This window comes from Coturnix japonica, chromosome 26 (genome assembly GCF_001577835.2).
Source record: "Coturnix japonica isolate 7356 chromosome 26, Coturnix japonica 2.1, whole genome shotgun sequence".
NCBI lineage: Eukaryota > Metazoa > Chordata > Aves > Galliformes > Phasianidae > Coturnix > Coturnix japonica.
In genome coordinates this window covers 2,262,016-2,276,123 of record NC_029541.1, presented here as the reverse complement: position 1 = coordinate 2,276,123, position 14,108 = coordinate 2,262,016, and the positions used below count along the sequence as shown (strand labels likewise).

General features: G+C 48.1%; 1 protein-coding gene across 26 annotated transcripts in view; it reads right to left on the bottom strand.

The window, feature by feature from the left end:
* Positions 1-14,108, bottom strand: part of NFASC (neurofascin) — a 70,812-nt gene that overhangs the window by 16,745 nt on the left and 39,959 nt on the right. For 10 of the 26 annotated variants that reach the window (XM_015885015.2, XM_015885016.2, XM_015885013.2 and 7 more), the window contains 8 exons: positions 13,400-13,470; positions 12,519-12,741; positions 11,923-12,038; positions 10,650-10,854; positions 8,994-9,116; positions 8,320-8,493; positions 6,661-6,675; positions 936-1,163 (listed from right to left, as the gene is read on the bottom strand). In XM_015885015.2, the coding sequence (XP_015740501.1) occupies positions 936-1,163; positions 6,661-6,675; positions 8,320-8,493; positions 8,994-9,116; positions 10,650-10,854; positions 11,923-12,038; positions 12,519-12,741; positions 13,400-13,470 (1,155 nt within the window). The remainder of the gene's footprint in view (positions 1-935; positions 1,164-6,660; positions 6,676-8,319; positions 8,494-8,993; positions 9,117-10,649; positions 10,855-11,922; positions 12,039-12,518; positions 12,742-13,399; positions 13,471-14,108) is intronic. The other 16 variants (XM_015885025.2, XM_015885027.2, XM_015885022.2 and 13 more) reach the window with 5 other exon arrangements.

The following is a 14,108-nucleotide window of genomic DNA, read 5'->3' as shown; positions in this document are numbered from 1 at the left end:
GTTCTCAAATCTCTCTTACTGCAGAGGGCCCCTCAGATGGACCCAGGGCCTCCCAGCATGCGTCGGCTGTTGGGTTTAACCATAAAGTGGTTTGAATTGCTTTTATCAAATTCCTTGAAGTAAACCAGTGTCAGCTTCAATGTTCATTACTACAGTCTCCTTCTTTTAAGAGTAAACAGAGAGATCTGTAGCTTTTGCTCTTACATTTTGGAGTGCATCCTAGCCAGCTACATAACTTCATTCCTTTGGCTGTGCTCCCTTGATTCATTTTTGAGCAACCCAAATATAACCATCCATCATTCATTAACCGGGGAGCCCGTCATCGCTGCATCTTTAAAAGCAAGGCTCAAAGGGATACCTCTCCCCATCTAAAGTAGAGAACATGCCCACACCAATGCAGTTTGATCACCCTGCTCTGCCTGATTGCACAGTGGCTGCGTGGTGAGCTGGGTAACACCCGGAGCACAGCTGCACCTTTAGCCACCTGCCCAGGTTCCCCGTGGGCTATGACCAAGGTATGATGCAGGGAGCAGTACCATGAACCAAAAGACTCCTATGAGCTGTGACAGCTCTTTTCTCTAACAGCTGATGTGCTAAATTTGAAGTGACATCTTCTATAATAGCAGCAGAACCCCTTTTTAAGGACAGTAAAGGTAAGATAATACTTTGGTAGGGTCTTCTACTTCCTTCCCAACCCTGATGCTAATTCAGCATCATAACACACCAGGGAGAGCTTTGTTATCCCTTTTGTGGGCAGAGGGACCCCCAAATCACCACCATAACCCTGATCCTGTACCCCCTCTGTCTCCTTGTGACATCATTCCCAAAGCATGGAATGCCTTTTTCTGTCCCCATTATTAATCCTCGCCCTGAGCAAGAAGCAGGGAAGGTCCCGATAGGGTTAGAAGGGTTAGAGGAAAAGGAAAGCTCAGTACCCAGCTCCTGCTTTGTGGTGGCTGCCGCAGCCCTCTCTGCAGTTGTTGTAGTGCTTGCGACGGTGCTGGCAGCTGTGGTGGTTGTAGTAGTGATGGTGGTAGGGATTTCAGTAGTAGGGATTTCAGTAGGAGGAGGGGTTTCAGTAGTAGGGGTGGCGGTGGTGGTTGTGGTGGCAGTGGTGGCTGCTGGAGTTAGCTCGGTTGTAGGTGGAGGCAACCAGGTGGAGGCTGGCAGAGGGAAAGGCAGATGCTGGCTGTCGAGAAGCAGTTATGGCTCCCAGGGCTCCCATACACCATTCCCAACACCGAGCATCGAGCGCAGCACCACGCAGACACCGCGATCCCTTCCCCATTGCAACCAGTGGGAGCAGCGCCCAGACTGAGCTCATAGGAAAAGCCCATCTGCTGTGGGCCAGGCGAGCCCCAGTTCAATGTGTTTGGCAGCCCCTGCTTTATTTAGCTGCCAACGTGCCCCGCTGCTTCTTAGCTGCTTTTTGTGTACTGGTCCTGCAGGATGGTGACAAAGCAGCCTTGGCATTAATGTGGGTGTAGCTCTTCAGAGAGTGATGAGCATTGCTTTGCCATCACCGCTCCTCACAATTTACATTTAATGTAGGATATACCTTAAGCTTTCCAAATTAGAAGTCGTTACACTTTGCTTTCTAACCAGCCCCCATTTGCCCCATGCACCTCTGCTGTGAGATACAGGGTCAACATGCACATTATGTGTGCACCCCTCCTAACTACCACCAAAGGAAGGTGCATGGGCCAGCTGAGGAGGCAATAGGACATCTTTCTAGCTTTGTGTTGGTTCAGGGCTGTGATCCTCAGTGGCCATGAATGGGATCAGAGCCCTCGGCTGGAGCAGGGGGCTGCAGCTGGCTTTGCTGATGAAAACACACAGAGGAGACAGCAGTATCAATGGCTGATGTCTGATGGAAGGGGACACTGGAAACCATTGCTGAATGCTCTCAGGTATGAACGAGCATTGCTCAGTAAAGGCGATTTCTGCTGCCTGAAAACCTGCCAGCAGAAAACACAGCTAAGGAGCTGCTTAAACTGCCTGGGGTAAAGGAAATCCCATGGTGCTTGCATTAAGTTGTATTTACTTACTCTTACTACAGATCAAGGGATTACAAATCCCCATCAGGCAAATGAAAAGGGCTGTTGCAAATATCACCCACTAATAAGAATAGCGTGAGGAATGTGCTTTAAAAACCATCCAAGATCAAAGCCAGGGTTGCTTTTTCACCAGCTCAGTCCCAGGTTGGCTTGTATGGAAGCAGACCTCCCTTCAAGCCCATAAACACAGCAGGACAGGTATGAGAGAATGCAGCTAAGACCCCAAGAGACCCCATCCTCCAAAATCCCAGCAGTCCCAAGGCTCATTGTGACCACCTCCCTACTGCATGCAGCTGCAGTCGAACCCCATTACCAGCACGCACCATGACAGCAAACCCAATGCAACACATGGCACCCCACTCAAGGACCAACGCAGCCTTGCAGAAGCCTCATGCAGCAGTTCATCACCATGTGGAGCAGGAATGGAGCAGCCACCCCCCTCTCAACACTCCAGCATTGCAGAACACATCCCACCCCAGACAGATAGAAGTGATAGTGACGGGAGCCAGGCTGGCACACTGCACAACTTGCTATGCACGGAGCATAGCAACCCCTCCATCTCAGCTGTGACAGCAGGATTAGGGATTGCTGTTCTGCACTGCTTCAACTCAGTTCATTGCTAAGCTTTGCTTTGTTGTGTCCTGAGGCTGTAGGTTACAAACAGGGCGAGAGGTACGACCATTTTTTGGAAGGTTAAGCCATTGGCATGGTTACTGTTAATGCAGTTTTGCTGCAGCTCCTCCATAGGATTACAATGTCCAAAGTCAACCTGAGCAGTGAAAGCTATTAGCTATTGCAGCCCCACCACTTCCTCTATGAATCCCTGATTCACACTGAAGGAAAAGACAACACAATAGAGCCTCAAGCAATTTGCTCTAAGGCTGCTCCAACACCCAACTCCCAGCCCACGTTGATCCATCACGCTGCACCCGAGTGGACTGCATGCACCACCCAGCACTGCTGCAATGGCTCCAGCAGCAGGTTAAGTCCTTGTTAAAGCAGGAGGTCAACGAGGGGAGCACATGTGGGCAGCACCGGGCAGGAGGAGGGCAGCGGGGCTCCTGCTGGGCTACGGGAATTGGTCCTCTCTGCTTCGGGATTCACAGCTGCAGCCTCATTTGTGTTTGAATACGAAATGTATGCAGAGGGAAAGCTCAGCTGGTAGATTTGGGGGAGGGAAGATAAGGGGCATTTGCTAGCCTTTGAAATCCAGCCCCTAATGAGAGCTGAGTTCAGGCTAGGGGGAGGTAAAGACGGCTTTGACAGGAGATCAGAGCTCCCCGCTGCCCCCAAAGAAAGGAGAACCCATCCACAGCCCCGTGCTGAGACCAGGGCAATGCTCATTGCAGCTGGCAGCTCCAGAGCTGCTCAAAGCAACTGCTTGCTTTAGCCAGATGATACCCATTGAGAAACCACGCGCATCCTTCCAAAACTGCAGGGGTAACGTTTATGGGATATAACATTTCTGAGCTGCAATTCTTTCTGCAGGAGGTGCTGCAGAGATGTTCCTAAAGCAAGGTAGAGTGCACCCTGAAAGATGGTGTGTGATAGGAAGAAGGCTTCAAATAGCCCCAATTTATCCAGAAAACCCCAAGTGAAAGTCAGCATATGGCTCCCTACATGGATGAGCTCCTCTTCCTGGAAATACATGTGAGTTAGCTCATAAATCGGCCCCATCTTTGCCACGCACTGATTGCTTTTTCTGTCTACAAGATGCATTAGCATTCCTGGTAATGGAGACCAAGGGGCACGGTGGGGTGGAGACGCTGCTATAATGGACAAGGGATGCAGCAGTCTGGCTGTAGCAATTAAAAGGGTAAGTGATGAGAGAGATGGGTGCAGCAGGAGGGCTGCCAATGGGTTTGTTCTCTTCACAGCAATAGAGCTCCTATGGTTGGGGATGGATAGTCATCAAAACCCAGGGATGCTCAGATTGGGCAATGCTGCATAGGAGCAAAAGAAAGGGGGGGATTTAAGGCATGGGAGAGCAGTGGGGGGGGGCTGGGTGAACAGTTGGCAAGATTTTGTGAAATACATATATAAAAAATAATAATAATAGCCCAGCCATACTGCTCTTTAATTATTTAAAGATGCTTTTAATGTGTTGTTAGGCTGTGGTAACAGCTTTCCCTTGGGTGTGTCTACAAAATAATTAGGCTTGGAGAAATTGGATGCATTTTTCATGAATTGAGATGATCAGCCAAATATGTTCTCAGACTATTCCCCCCCCCCAACCCCCTTTTCTCCCTCTCCCAGTTTGTAGCAACAGAAGGAGATTGTTAAATCGTTATCAAAAAGAAGGGGGAAAAAAAAACCACGCAACAACAAAAAAAAAGCTCCAAATCTGACAGCTCTAAGAAATTCAAGAGCAGAAAGAAGCAATTGAATGCCCTCTAAAAAGAGAGGGGTCAGCAGTTTTCTGTATTTCTATTGCTGTCCCTTTCCAAAATGAACAATTGGGCCTTTCTCCTCTGCTTTGGCGTTAAGGAGCAACGAGAAGGGAACAAACAAATCAATGCTCTGTTTGTTTTTACCCCCAAAAAGTCTAAGGCCAATACTCTTACGGTCCCTGATGAAGGGATGTACGCTGGGTATTATTATGGGATGCGCTTTTTGTTGGTGTCATTCATAGCATAAATGAGAGCCCTTTGTGTGCCAGCCTTTCCCCATATTACCTCGCCCTTTGTCCAGCTGTGGCTTAGGAATCCTAAACACTTTCTAAGGTGATGTCTCTTCCCTTCACTTCGATTCCATCAACTTGGTCTGCTTTCTCACGCACCTACAGAGCAGAGATGACCCCACGACAGAGGCTTTCCAGGGGAAAAAGGCCAATTTTAGAGCTAACAACCCATGGCAAAAAGCCTCATGGTGCACTTTTGGGGCAACCTTCACCAAAAATCCATAAAATCCACTAAGCAGAGAGGAATTGTTGAGAAAGGTCAAATAGTATTCAGTTGAAAGCTGTAGTTGTTGGGAAGGGGAGCAGTATCCCACTACCAACACCAATACATGGCACAGCTGGTCCTGCAGCACCCTAGCAAGGAATGATGCTCAGCTCAGTATCAAGATGAGGATTGGCCCTGAATAATAGGGCCAATAGGGGAAGGTGCAATCTTCCCCTACATTCATCCTACATTCTTGGACAAGCACAGTTCAGAGTGCTGCATGATGAGCACTGCTGCTTTGGTTATGGATTTTCAGCCTTCTTCCAGTGCTCACCTATCTTTCCTCTGTGCCATTTCTCCTACCAGAAGATAAAAATAGAGCAATGTCCCCTATTCTTCCAGAATTTAATGATCTTATCCTTTGGATGGCAACCTGTTCATCTAGCTGCCACTAGTTCAAGAGTTATTCCTGCATTGATATGATGCTGGAAGGATAAAGAGCTCACGTTGTGCTTATGGAGTTCAGCAATATCCACTGAAAGTAGCAAAGTCCTTCAGAAGAAAAGCTGGGTTCTTGTGGCTGAGCTAACCTGGCTGCAGCAGGAGCTCTGCTCCTCCAAGCCAAGAGGTTGTGCCTGCTTTTCAGCTTCCCACCAGCCAAGGCAGACCAATCTGTTACTCCCCAATGTATATACATATATGTAAGGAAAATGCAGTAGGGAAAAGATTGGCATCTATTCAGAAACAAAAGAAGTGTAAAATAATACTGAGTAGAGACATCACTGCAACAGAATGAAAGGAAGAGGAAGAGAAACATCTATGAGGTAGGGAAGCAAAACCTATGGGTGCAGGTTCTGCACTTGCATCACTTTGGCAGTGTTTGCTACAAAGCTTTTCCTCATTGGAAAGCACTGGGAGCTCAGGGCTACACCCAGCAAAGGCAAAGCATGACCTCTTACAGCCCCTCGTGCAGGGCAGCCTCAAAGCTTTTCTGCAGCACTGAGGGGTTGGATGTATCCCTTAGCACTGCTCCTGCTTACAGGGCTGTATAACCCTGTGGAAATACAGCATCCAAGGAGGAGAAGTCTTGGCTGCAGCTTCATAAGAGGTAGGTGTCCTTCTCTGGGCAACAAGAAGTTCTGGTAACACTTTGCACTGCTGACACTGAGTAATTGGACACTGGATTAACTGGGGGTTTGGGTTTTGTTGAAGCAGGTGGGTACCCCTTGTTGAGGAAAGGTTTCTCTGTGCTTCAATGCTGGTGTAGAAATACGCAATAGAGGGCAAAGCTAGCAATAGCCTCGCATGCAGACATGCACAGCTGTGGCACAAACATTGTCCTTTACCCTTTCAATGGTCACCAGGAGGCAAAAGAGCAGCATGTTTAGTTAACAGGGTGGGCACCACTGGTGAAGGTTTCTCTGTATATCTCAGAGCAGGGATGCTGAGGCTTGAAAAGAGAGAAGGCTGATGCAGACTTGGGCTTTACAACCTCATCATTAGGGCTACTTAGCTCTGAGTTTTGCTTGTACACCTGGTGCTTGGCTATCATTAATCTGCCTGCGGCGCTACCTGCCATCCTTCCATGTGCCCAATTTTAAACCCCTGCTGCTTCACCTCCCCATTGAAAGGGTTAATGGAGTGCATGCTTAATTGGCAGCGCACGCGAGCGGGTGAGCCTTGCCCCATGCCTGTTACCTCCTCCGCTGGTACGGTACCTGGGGTTGGCGTGGCTTCAGAGGGCAGCGCCAAGGATAGAGAGGGGAATACGAGGACAGCGTAGAAGAGAAGGGAAAGAGAAAACAAAGCAATAGATAAAACAGCCAGAACACACCAACAGGAGACTCGGACCACTCCAAGCAGTCAATAGAGACAAGAGAGAGAGGACATAAACACGTTAGCTACAACACATCACCCTTTGTTAAGCACAGCCCCTTGGAGCTGGTGGCACACACACACACCAGGATGGACATCTTACAGGTGTTGGTTTAGCAAAGCTCTTTAGCAGGTGTTTGTATCTCATCCCAGCAAGGGCAGGTTTTGACACTGAATTTTGCCTTCATTGTTCTGGTGTCACTTTAAGGTCTGAGGTCTCATGTTCTGAGATCAACCTGTGCTTCATATCTGTAACTTAGCTTGAGGATCTGACCCTTCCCACTGCCTGGTGACAGTGCTCCATCTTTCCTCCATGCTGCAGGGGCTGCAGCCCCCAGTACTTACCTTGGCATCCTGGCCCTCCACACCCACTGCTCTCTGATCCAGCTCAGTTAAGCAATACACCATCCCTGCTCAGGCATTTTTAAGCAATGCTGTCCTTACAGTCAATGTTGCCACCATATAGAAACAAACCCAGCACAGCAAATGCTTAAGATACAATCAGAATCGCTATCAGCACCAACGCCTTCAACCCAATCCCTATGATCCAAACAGATTTTTTCAGCAAATCTTTTAAGCATCAGCTTCGCCCTTCTCATATTTGCCAATGTGCAACTTTGCTGATTCTTTTTCTTTAGCATATGCAGCCCCATCTCTGATCCTATCGCATCAATTAGTGATGCTGGAGCCCACTGAAGAGTGTCAGGAAGCATTTCATTTCCTCTGGGTCGGCAGTAGGAATTGCTTTTCCTACTCAGAGCCATTAGTTGGGGAGGGGGAGATGGTGGAAAGGAGACAAAAACTCCATTAAATCTGAGGGCTAACTAAATCATAGGTCTTTTAGCAAATGCTGAAGAAAGGAAAGAGCCAGCTTTTGTCTCCCCAGTTCCCCCAGGGCTCCTGAACTTTCACTTAGTGTGATGAATGCCTCACAAGGGGCGTTTTATCTCATTAGGAGTCTGGGAGCTGTGGCTTTGCAGGGGGGTGAGGTCAGTGGCTGGCTGTAGAGTAGCAAGGCAGGGGCACTGAGGTGCACCTCCTTCCAGTGGTGTAGAAATCATCACCCTGAATTTGGCTCTTATAGAGGCAGCTGAGATTGCTCCTGGCTGCAGCACTGAGCTCTGAAGAGTCATAGACTCAATGAGGTTGGAAAAGACCTCTTGGATCACCAAATCCAACCCCAACCCATCCCCACCATGCCCACTAACCACGTCTCTTAGTGCCACACCTCTATGGTTCTTGAACACCTCCAGGGATGGTGACCCCACCACCTCCCTCAGCAGCTGCGCCAACATACCACCACTCTAATTGTTCCTAATATCCAAACCTAAAGGGACATATTTAGGGTAATGCAAGTGCACACAGGACTATCTGCCCACTGCTGCAAAAGGTAGCAGACGTACACCAGTTATCTGACACTGGTTTCTCTGGGAATCATTGGATCCTCTGACCTGCTTGTATCATCACCTCCAACCCAATGCCAGGAGCTGCCCTGCACTCACCTTCATTTAGCAGTGCTGGTGACTCTTCCACTATGGCTTCTCCATCTCCCACCTGTGTCCGAGCACGCAGGAAGAATCGATAGCGTGAGATGGGGTCTGTCCTCTGCACGGTGAACCTTGTCTGGTTGGGAGAGAAGGTCTCTACCAGAGTTCTGCCCGTTTTGGATCCGTTAACTGGGGAGGAAAGGCAGGTGGTGGTGGCTTCAGCTTGGGTTCTGCAGCATGTTACCTGTCCCTAAGGGCAGGACCTGCAGTTGGGGGCAGATATGCCTTGTCTGGGAATATGCTGCTGGGGACATTCAGGGTTGTGGAGATAGTTAAGGAAAAGCTTAGCACAAGTGCTTTGCCCGCAGATAAAACTGGGCTTCCCAGACATCACTTTGGGCCATACACTGTGCAGCATCACTTACTGCAGAACTGGGAGTCTGAGGTCAAGCTGATTTCCCTCGAGGGGCTGAGGGTGGAGAACTACTGAGCATCCACAGCCCTTTGTGGTCAACTTTGAGCTGCAGGTGCCCAGCACCACTCCAGGACTCAGTACCATCAGCTTGATGTTGGAAGCATCCCACTCCCTATAGATTGCTTTTGGTGTTAGGCAAGGAGGTAACTCAGCAGCAAGGAAAATACTGAATGACTTAGCTATCGTCACTAAGAAGATAAGATGTGGAACGTACAGGCTTGATATCTAAGGCTGTATCCTGTGAGGACTCCATTGGGATGTTCTGGGTGATCCCACTCCAAATTGATGCTTTCCAGATTTGGCTGTCGGATTCTTAAGTACCTGGGGGAGCTGGGCACTTGGGAGGAGGACAGGAGCAGGAAGAAAAGGGAAAGAAGAGAAAACATACAAGATAACATACCTTACAATACTGTACACATCGCAGGCTGCCTGATAAAACTCAAGACATTCAACCACATACAAGCACACTCTAAAGGTCAGATACTGACAGAACAACAACCTAGGCCAGGAATCATGCCCCAGCCCTGTGTTACCAGCAGCAGAGCAGCTCAGCATGCACCATGCCCTCACATTGGGGGCTGCTGTCCCCCATCATCACTCTCAGCCAGGCACCCACAATGGATGCTGCAGCCATATAGGGAGCACTCTCACAGTAGCATCCCATTTCTGTATGTTGTTTGCATATCTGACTTCTGCTGGAGTCTTGTTGCTGCCCCTATTCTCACCCAGCCCAACATTTATGCCTCATCTATTTATCTGCTGGCATGATAGAAAGAGCAGAGCTACTTCTTACTGCAGAGCATCTTTGTGTTATTAACATCTGGGGAGCTGTAACAGGGATCCGGTGCAGGTATACAGCAGTCCTTACCCTGAGGAATGTCTGCTTTTATGGCTGCTTATTCAAAGCTAGTAAAGGAAGGAAAGCATTATGACCTATGGAATTTAATTATTCTCCTGGTTTACTCTTAATCGCTGTGCCTTTAAGTGGGGAAAGAGCTTGGTTCACTGATCGGAGAGATTAATGATTAGGGTTTTTTTCTTCTCTTAAATGGAAGTTTGGCAGAATATCCATCTCCCAAGCATCAATATATAGCCAATAAAATAGCTTAGTGGAACAGGAAGAGGAAAATCAATAGTTTACATATGCCAAGAGCACAACTCCAACGCGACATGCCTCCAAGGTTCCCAGTTAAGTGCTAAATCAAAGCACACCCCATCACCAAACAGCTGTCCTGGAACAGAACCTTTCCTTTTTAAACATGCTGGTGCATCAGATAATGGTGACAGCATCTAAGGTAAACTGTACAGGAGAAAGAGAGAGTGCGCTCTTGTGCAGCAGGAAGAAGGAAAAGAAGAGCCCATAGTATTTTGTGTTGCCTGAGACAGGATTTGCTTCCAGCCTCCTCTGTTTCTTCCCCCCCTGCGACTCTGCAACGCGCTGTGCCAAAAACATCTGTGCTAAAGAAAGATTCATGGGCAGCCGCTGAAAGCGCCGCTATGACAAAAAGTTATCGGCGCCTCTATAAATAGCTGCCATGACAAGGAGAAAATTAAAACCTCCCATTCCTCCTTGACACGAGCTCTTTGCAGAGCAGAACGAGGCGCTGCCAACCGTACGAGCCCAACCAGAGATTGGTGACATTCATTCAGTCCTGAGGTTCTTGCAGTGGTTTGACTGCAGCACGGGGAGGGTGGGCGATGCGTGGAGGTCACACAGCCAAACCAAGGGCATGGCTGCGCCTTGCTCAGCCCAAGCAATGCCTCTTTATGTGCTGCTGGCCAACTGATGGCTCTGCAGCAGAGCTGTGCCCCTCCTGGTTGGCTCTGCAGAGCTCAAGCTGCCTGAAGTCGGAGCTCAGCAAGCACGTACCTCCTTCAGGTGTAGGGAACTCCTTGACTTCGCTGCGGGGCCCATCGCCTCTCCCGTTGGTTACAACCATCTCAAGCTTGTAGTTGCTGTAAGGGAACAGCCGGGACACTATGCCCCGATTTCGGTCTCCAGGAAAACTCACATATTGCCGTTTTTTGGAGACCCACAGGTTCTTCAGCAAACTACTGTCTCTCCAGAAATAAGCCTTCAAGAAACACGCATGGCATGAAGCTTTTCCCATTTGAAGTGCAATAGGTTTGCATTAAGAAAGCGCAGCAAAACTCGGCTTTTTCAAGGAGCAAAGGGTGCTCCTCACCTCCCAGCAAAGCAGGTTGGGGCAGCACTGGGTTAGGATTAAGGTTAGGATGCAAAGAGCTACTTCTTGTTCCAGCTCTCAGTGCTGGGCATTGAGCTCTCCCTTCCTGCCCAGATTAGTGTAAAGCAAAGCATCACACGTCCAACCACAATGGGAAGTCAGAACTTGAAGAATGCCTGATTCAGAGCCCCGAAAGCAAATCTTATTTCACACAGAAATAAGATTCATTTGGAAAACAGACCAAAAGAACAGAAGAGAGGGCGAAGAAATGAAAGCAGCAACTGGGGAGCTTTCCTTACACTCAGTGAATGATTGGATTTGAAGCATTGTAGCTGTCTGCAGCGCAGATGCTTTTGCTATCAAGAGTCTTTAACTCTGCTCAAAGGGGCTCTGTTTAGACTTTGGTTTGCTCTGAATAGGGTTTATCTCCTACACACAAGCACAGGTATTTTACTGTAGCAGTAAATCTCCAGTATTAAATGTTAAGAAAAAAACAGGATCTATGCTGCCTCTAGTTGCTGGTTAGTACCATGTATTGGATTTAGGCTCTGTCAGGGTTGGTGTCTGTTAAAAGACGATGGTGGTACTTTGGGGATGACACAAAATTGAGCCTGTTTGTACCTATCTGAGGAAATACGAAGCAGCTCCAGGGCCAGGAGCTGCCTTAGAATCAGTCCCTTGGTGCTCAAGGGCAGACCCTGTGTCACCCCAGGTCTTGGGGAGCCAAGGGAGATGTACCCAGTGCCCAGGCACAGTGAAGAGCAGCCCAAAGCTTCACTCTGGTGCTGCTCCAGAGCAGGGCTCAACCTGTGGGATGCACCAAAGCTCAGGATCAGGGTGGTCAGATCAATTTTCTGTCATCCCCATTGCATGTGGCTCCATCAACGGGGCCAGTTTGGCTAGTGAAAAGGTTAGCTATAATTAATAGTCAGTGAGAAGAGATTTGCTTTTGCTCACTCTGTACTCTTTAAGCTGTCCCTGAATGGTGTCCAGGTGCACGCGGGTCCATGTCAAAGCAATGGCAGTGCTGTTTAGAACTCTTATCCTAACATCCGTAGGTGCAGCCTTAGGATCTGGGTGTTTGGGGACAAAGCAGAGCAAGTATCAGGCAACCAGCACAGCCACGCTCCAGCTCTGCCACCTGCTGGTCCCCTGGCCATCCTCAGGTATTACAATGGGAGAAACTGTGGCCATCTCTCCCTCTTTCAATTCAGTTTTAGAGAATTACCTAAAACAGCAGCCATAAGCCAGTTCTGGGCTCCTCGGCTGTTCTCCTTTGGGTTAAATAGATACTACGGCTGCACCAGTATATGTAGTATTCCATTACTTACCTTCATCCCCCACATTTTTTGTGTGATCACAGAGCAAAAGGGAGAGGCAAAGTGGTTCAGGTCACGTAGGCATCTGCAGACAGAGCCCAGAGCAGAACTCCACTTCTTTCTCCCAATGCCTGCTATAAATACAACCCAGGGAATGAATAGTTGCCAACCCACTGACATTAGATGGACTCCTGCACTGAAACACTTACGAGCTCTGTATGTGAAAATACTCACAATCTTCCCCTGAGTAGCCAATGTAGGTCTCAGGCTCTGGTGCTCTACCAAAGTCATTCTCTGCCTGCACTTTGATCTCGTAGGGGACGTAGATGGGTGTGTTCCAAACGACGTGCCGTGGTGCCTTCACTGTCTCATTGTACCAACTCCCACGTGGGTCCCTTCGCCTCCATCGCACGATGTAACGGAGGTTGGGTCCATAGGCTTGTGTTGCATTTAGAGGCTGAATGGAGCAAAAACAGGAGAATAAAGTTGAGAGAGAAAGAAAGCTGGATTTCTCTGCTATGGTGCCCCCAAAAAGTTCTATGCAGCAGCTGATTCCTATTTCATATTCCATCAGTAAACCTCTAAGATCTGTATTTTGTTCCCAAAAAGACATATATCTCATCCTTGCGTTCCAAACCCAAGGCAGAACCAAAAGCCATACCTGTATATGTAGTAGTATGGTTAGGTTGTGGTTGGACTTGATGGTTATGAAAGTCTTTTCCAACCTGAGCAATTCTATGTTGCTATTCCATTCATTTTCCAGTCCATGCTCCCAATGTAATTTCTATTCTACCAACAGACTTTGGCTTATTGGAGGATGACACCTACTGGTCGACCAAGAAAAGCAAGTATGTCCTTGCTTAAAGGAGCAGACTGCAAGTATTCCCCTGCTCCCCCCAGCCTGCATCAGTGATCTAGCACCTTTTCTTTGTCTATTTTTAAATCACAAGCCTTCTTGTTGGCACTAACAATTAATAGGTGTATCTTCTGCCATCTATCCTTTGTGGTAGCTAAGTTTTTGTGTGATACATCACACACACCAAAGATCCTGAGCTCTATCTTAGCATCAGGGTCTGTAATGATAAGATTGGATCACTGAACAAAGAAGAACTCACCGTCCAGGTTATCTCCATGTTGTTTTTTTGGGTCCCTGCTCCTTGAACTCCTGTTGGGTTAATTTCAGGTCCTGAAATTCACATTGCGAGAAAAAGAATAAATGAAATGCTGGGATAAACGACCAATTTTTTCTGGTTAAAATCCATTTATGATGCAAGTCAAAACTACTTTTCCATGCAGAAGTTAATGGCCTGATTTTCCAGAAGTTTCAAGTTCCCATTCAGGTTAATGGAACACGAGACTTTTCCAGCACTCTTGAAAAACCAGGACATTTATTTAGGATCCTTCACTTCTTTTTTTTTTCCCTTTCTCTCTCCCCAAATCCTGTCCTAAATCTTTAAAAGACACCCATTGTGAAGCAAACCCAGCAGCCAAGTCTGACCCTTCAGAATAACCCGCAGCAAGAAGAGCAATGTCAAAACCCAACGCTAGATGCCAGCAGATATTGCAGAAGGGAATCTACAGAGGTCAAATGGAGTAATGCAGCAAAACTGCTGAGCTTCCTGTCAGCTTCTCATATGACTTTTCCCAAGTATTGTCCAATGCACAAAGCTCCGGGCACACACCAAAGACTGAGCCTTAGTCGTAGACTGTGGCACACTTTACTCTGGTGTAAGCCTGGGCTCCTGCCCAGCTTTAGCAGTGGGCAATGAATTAGCAGTTTTGGAACAAAATGTCTCTTGCTCGTGGTCACTTTGCACTGGGAAG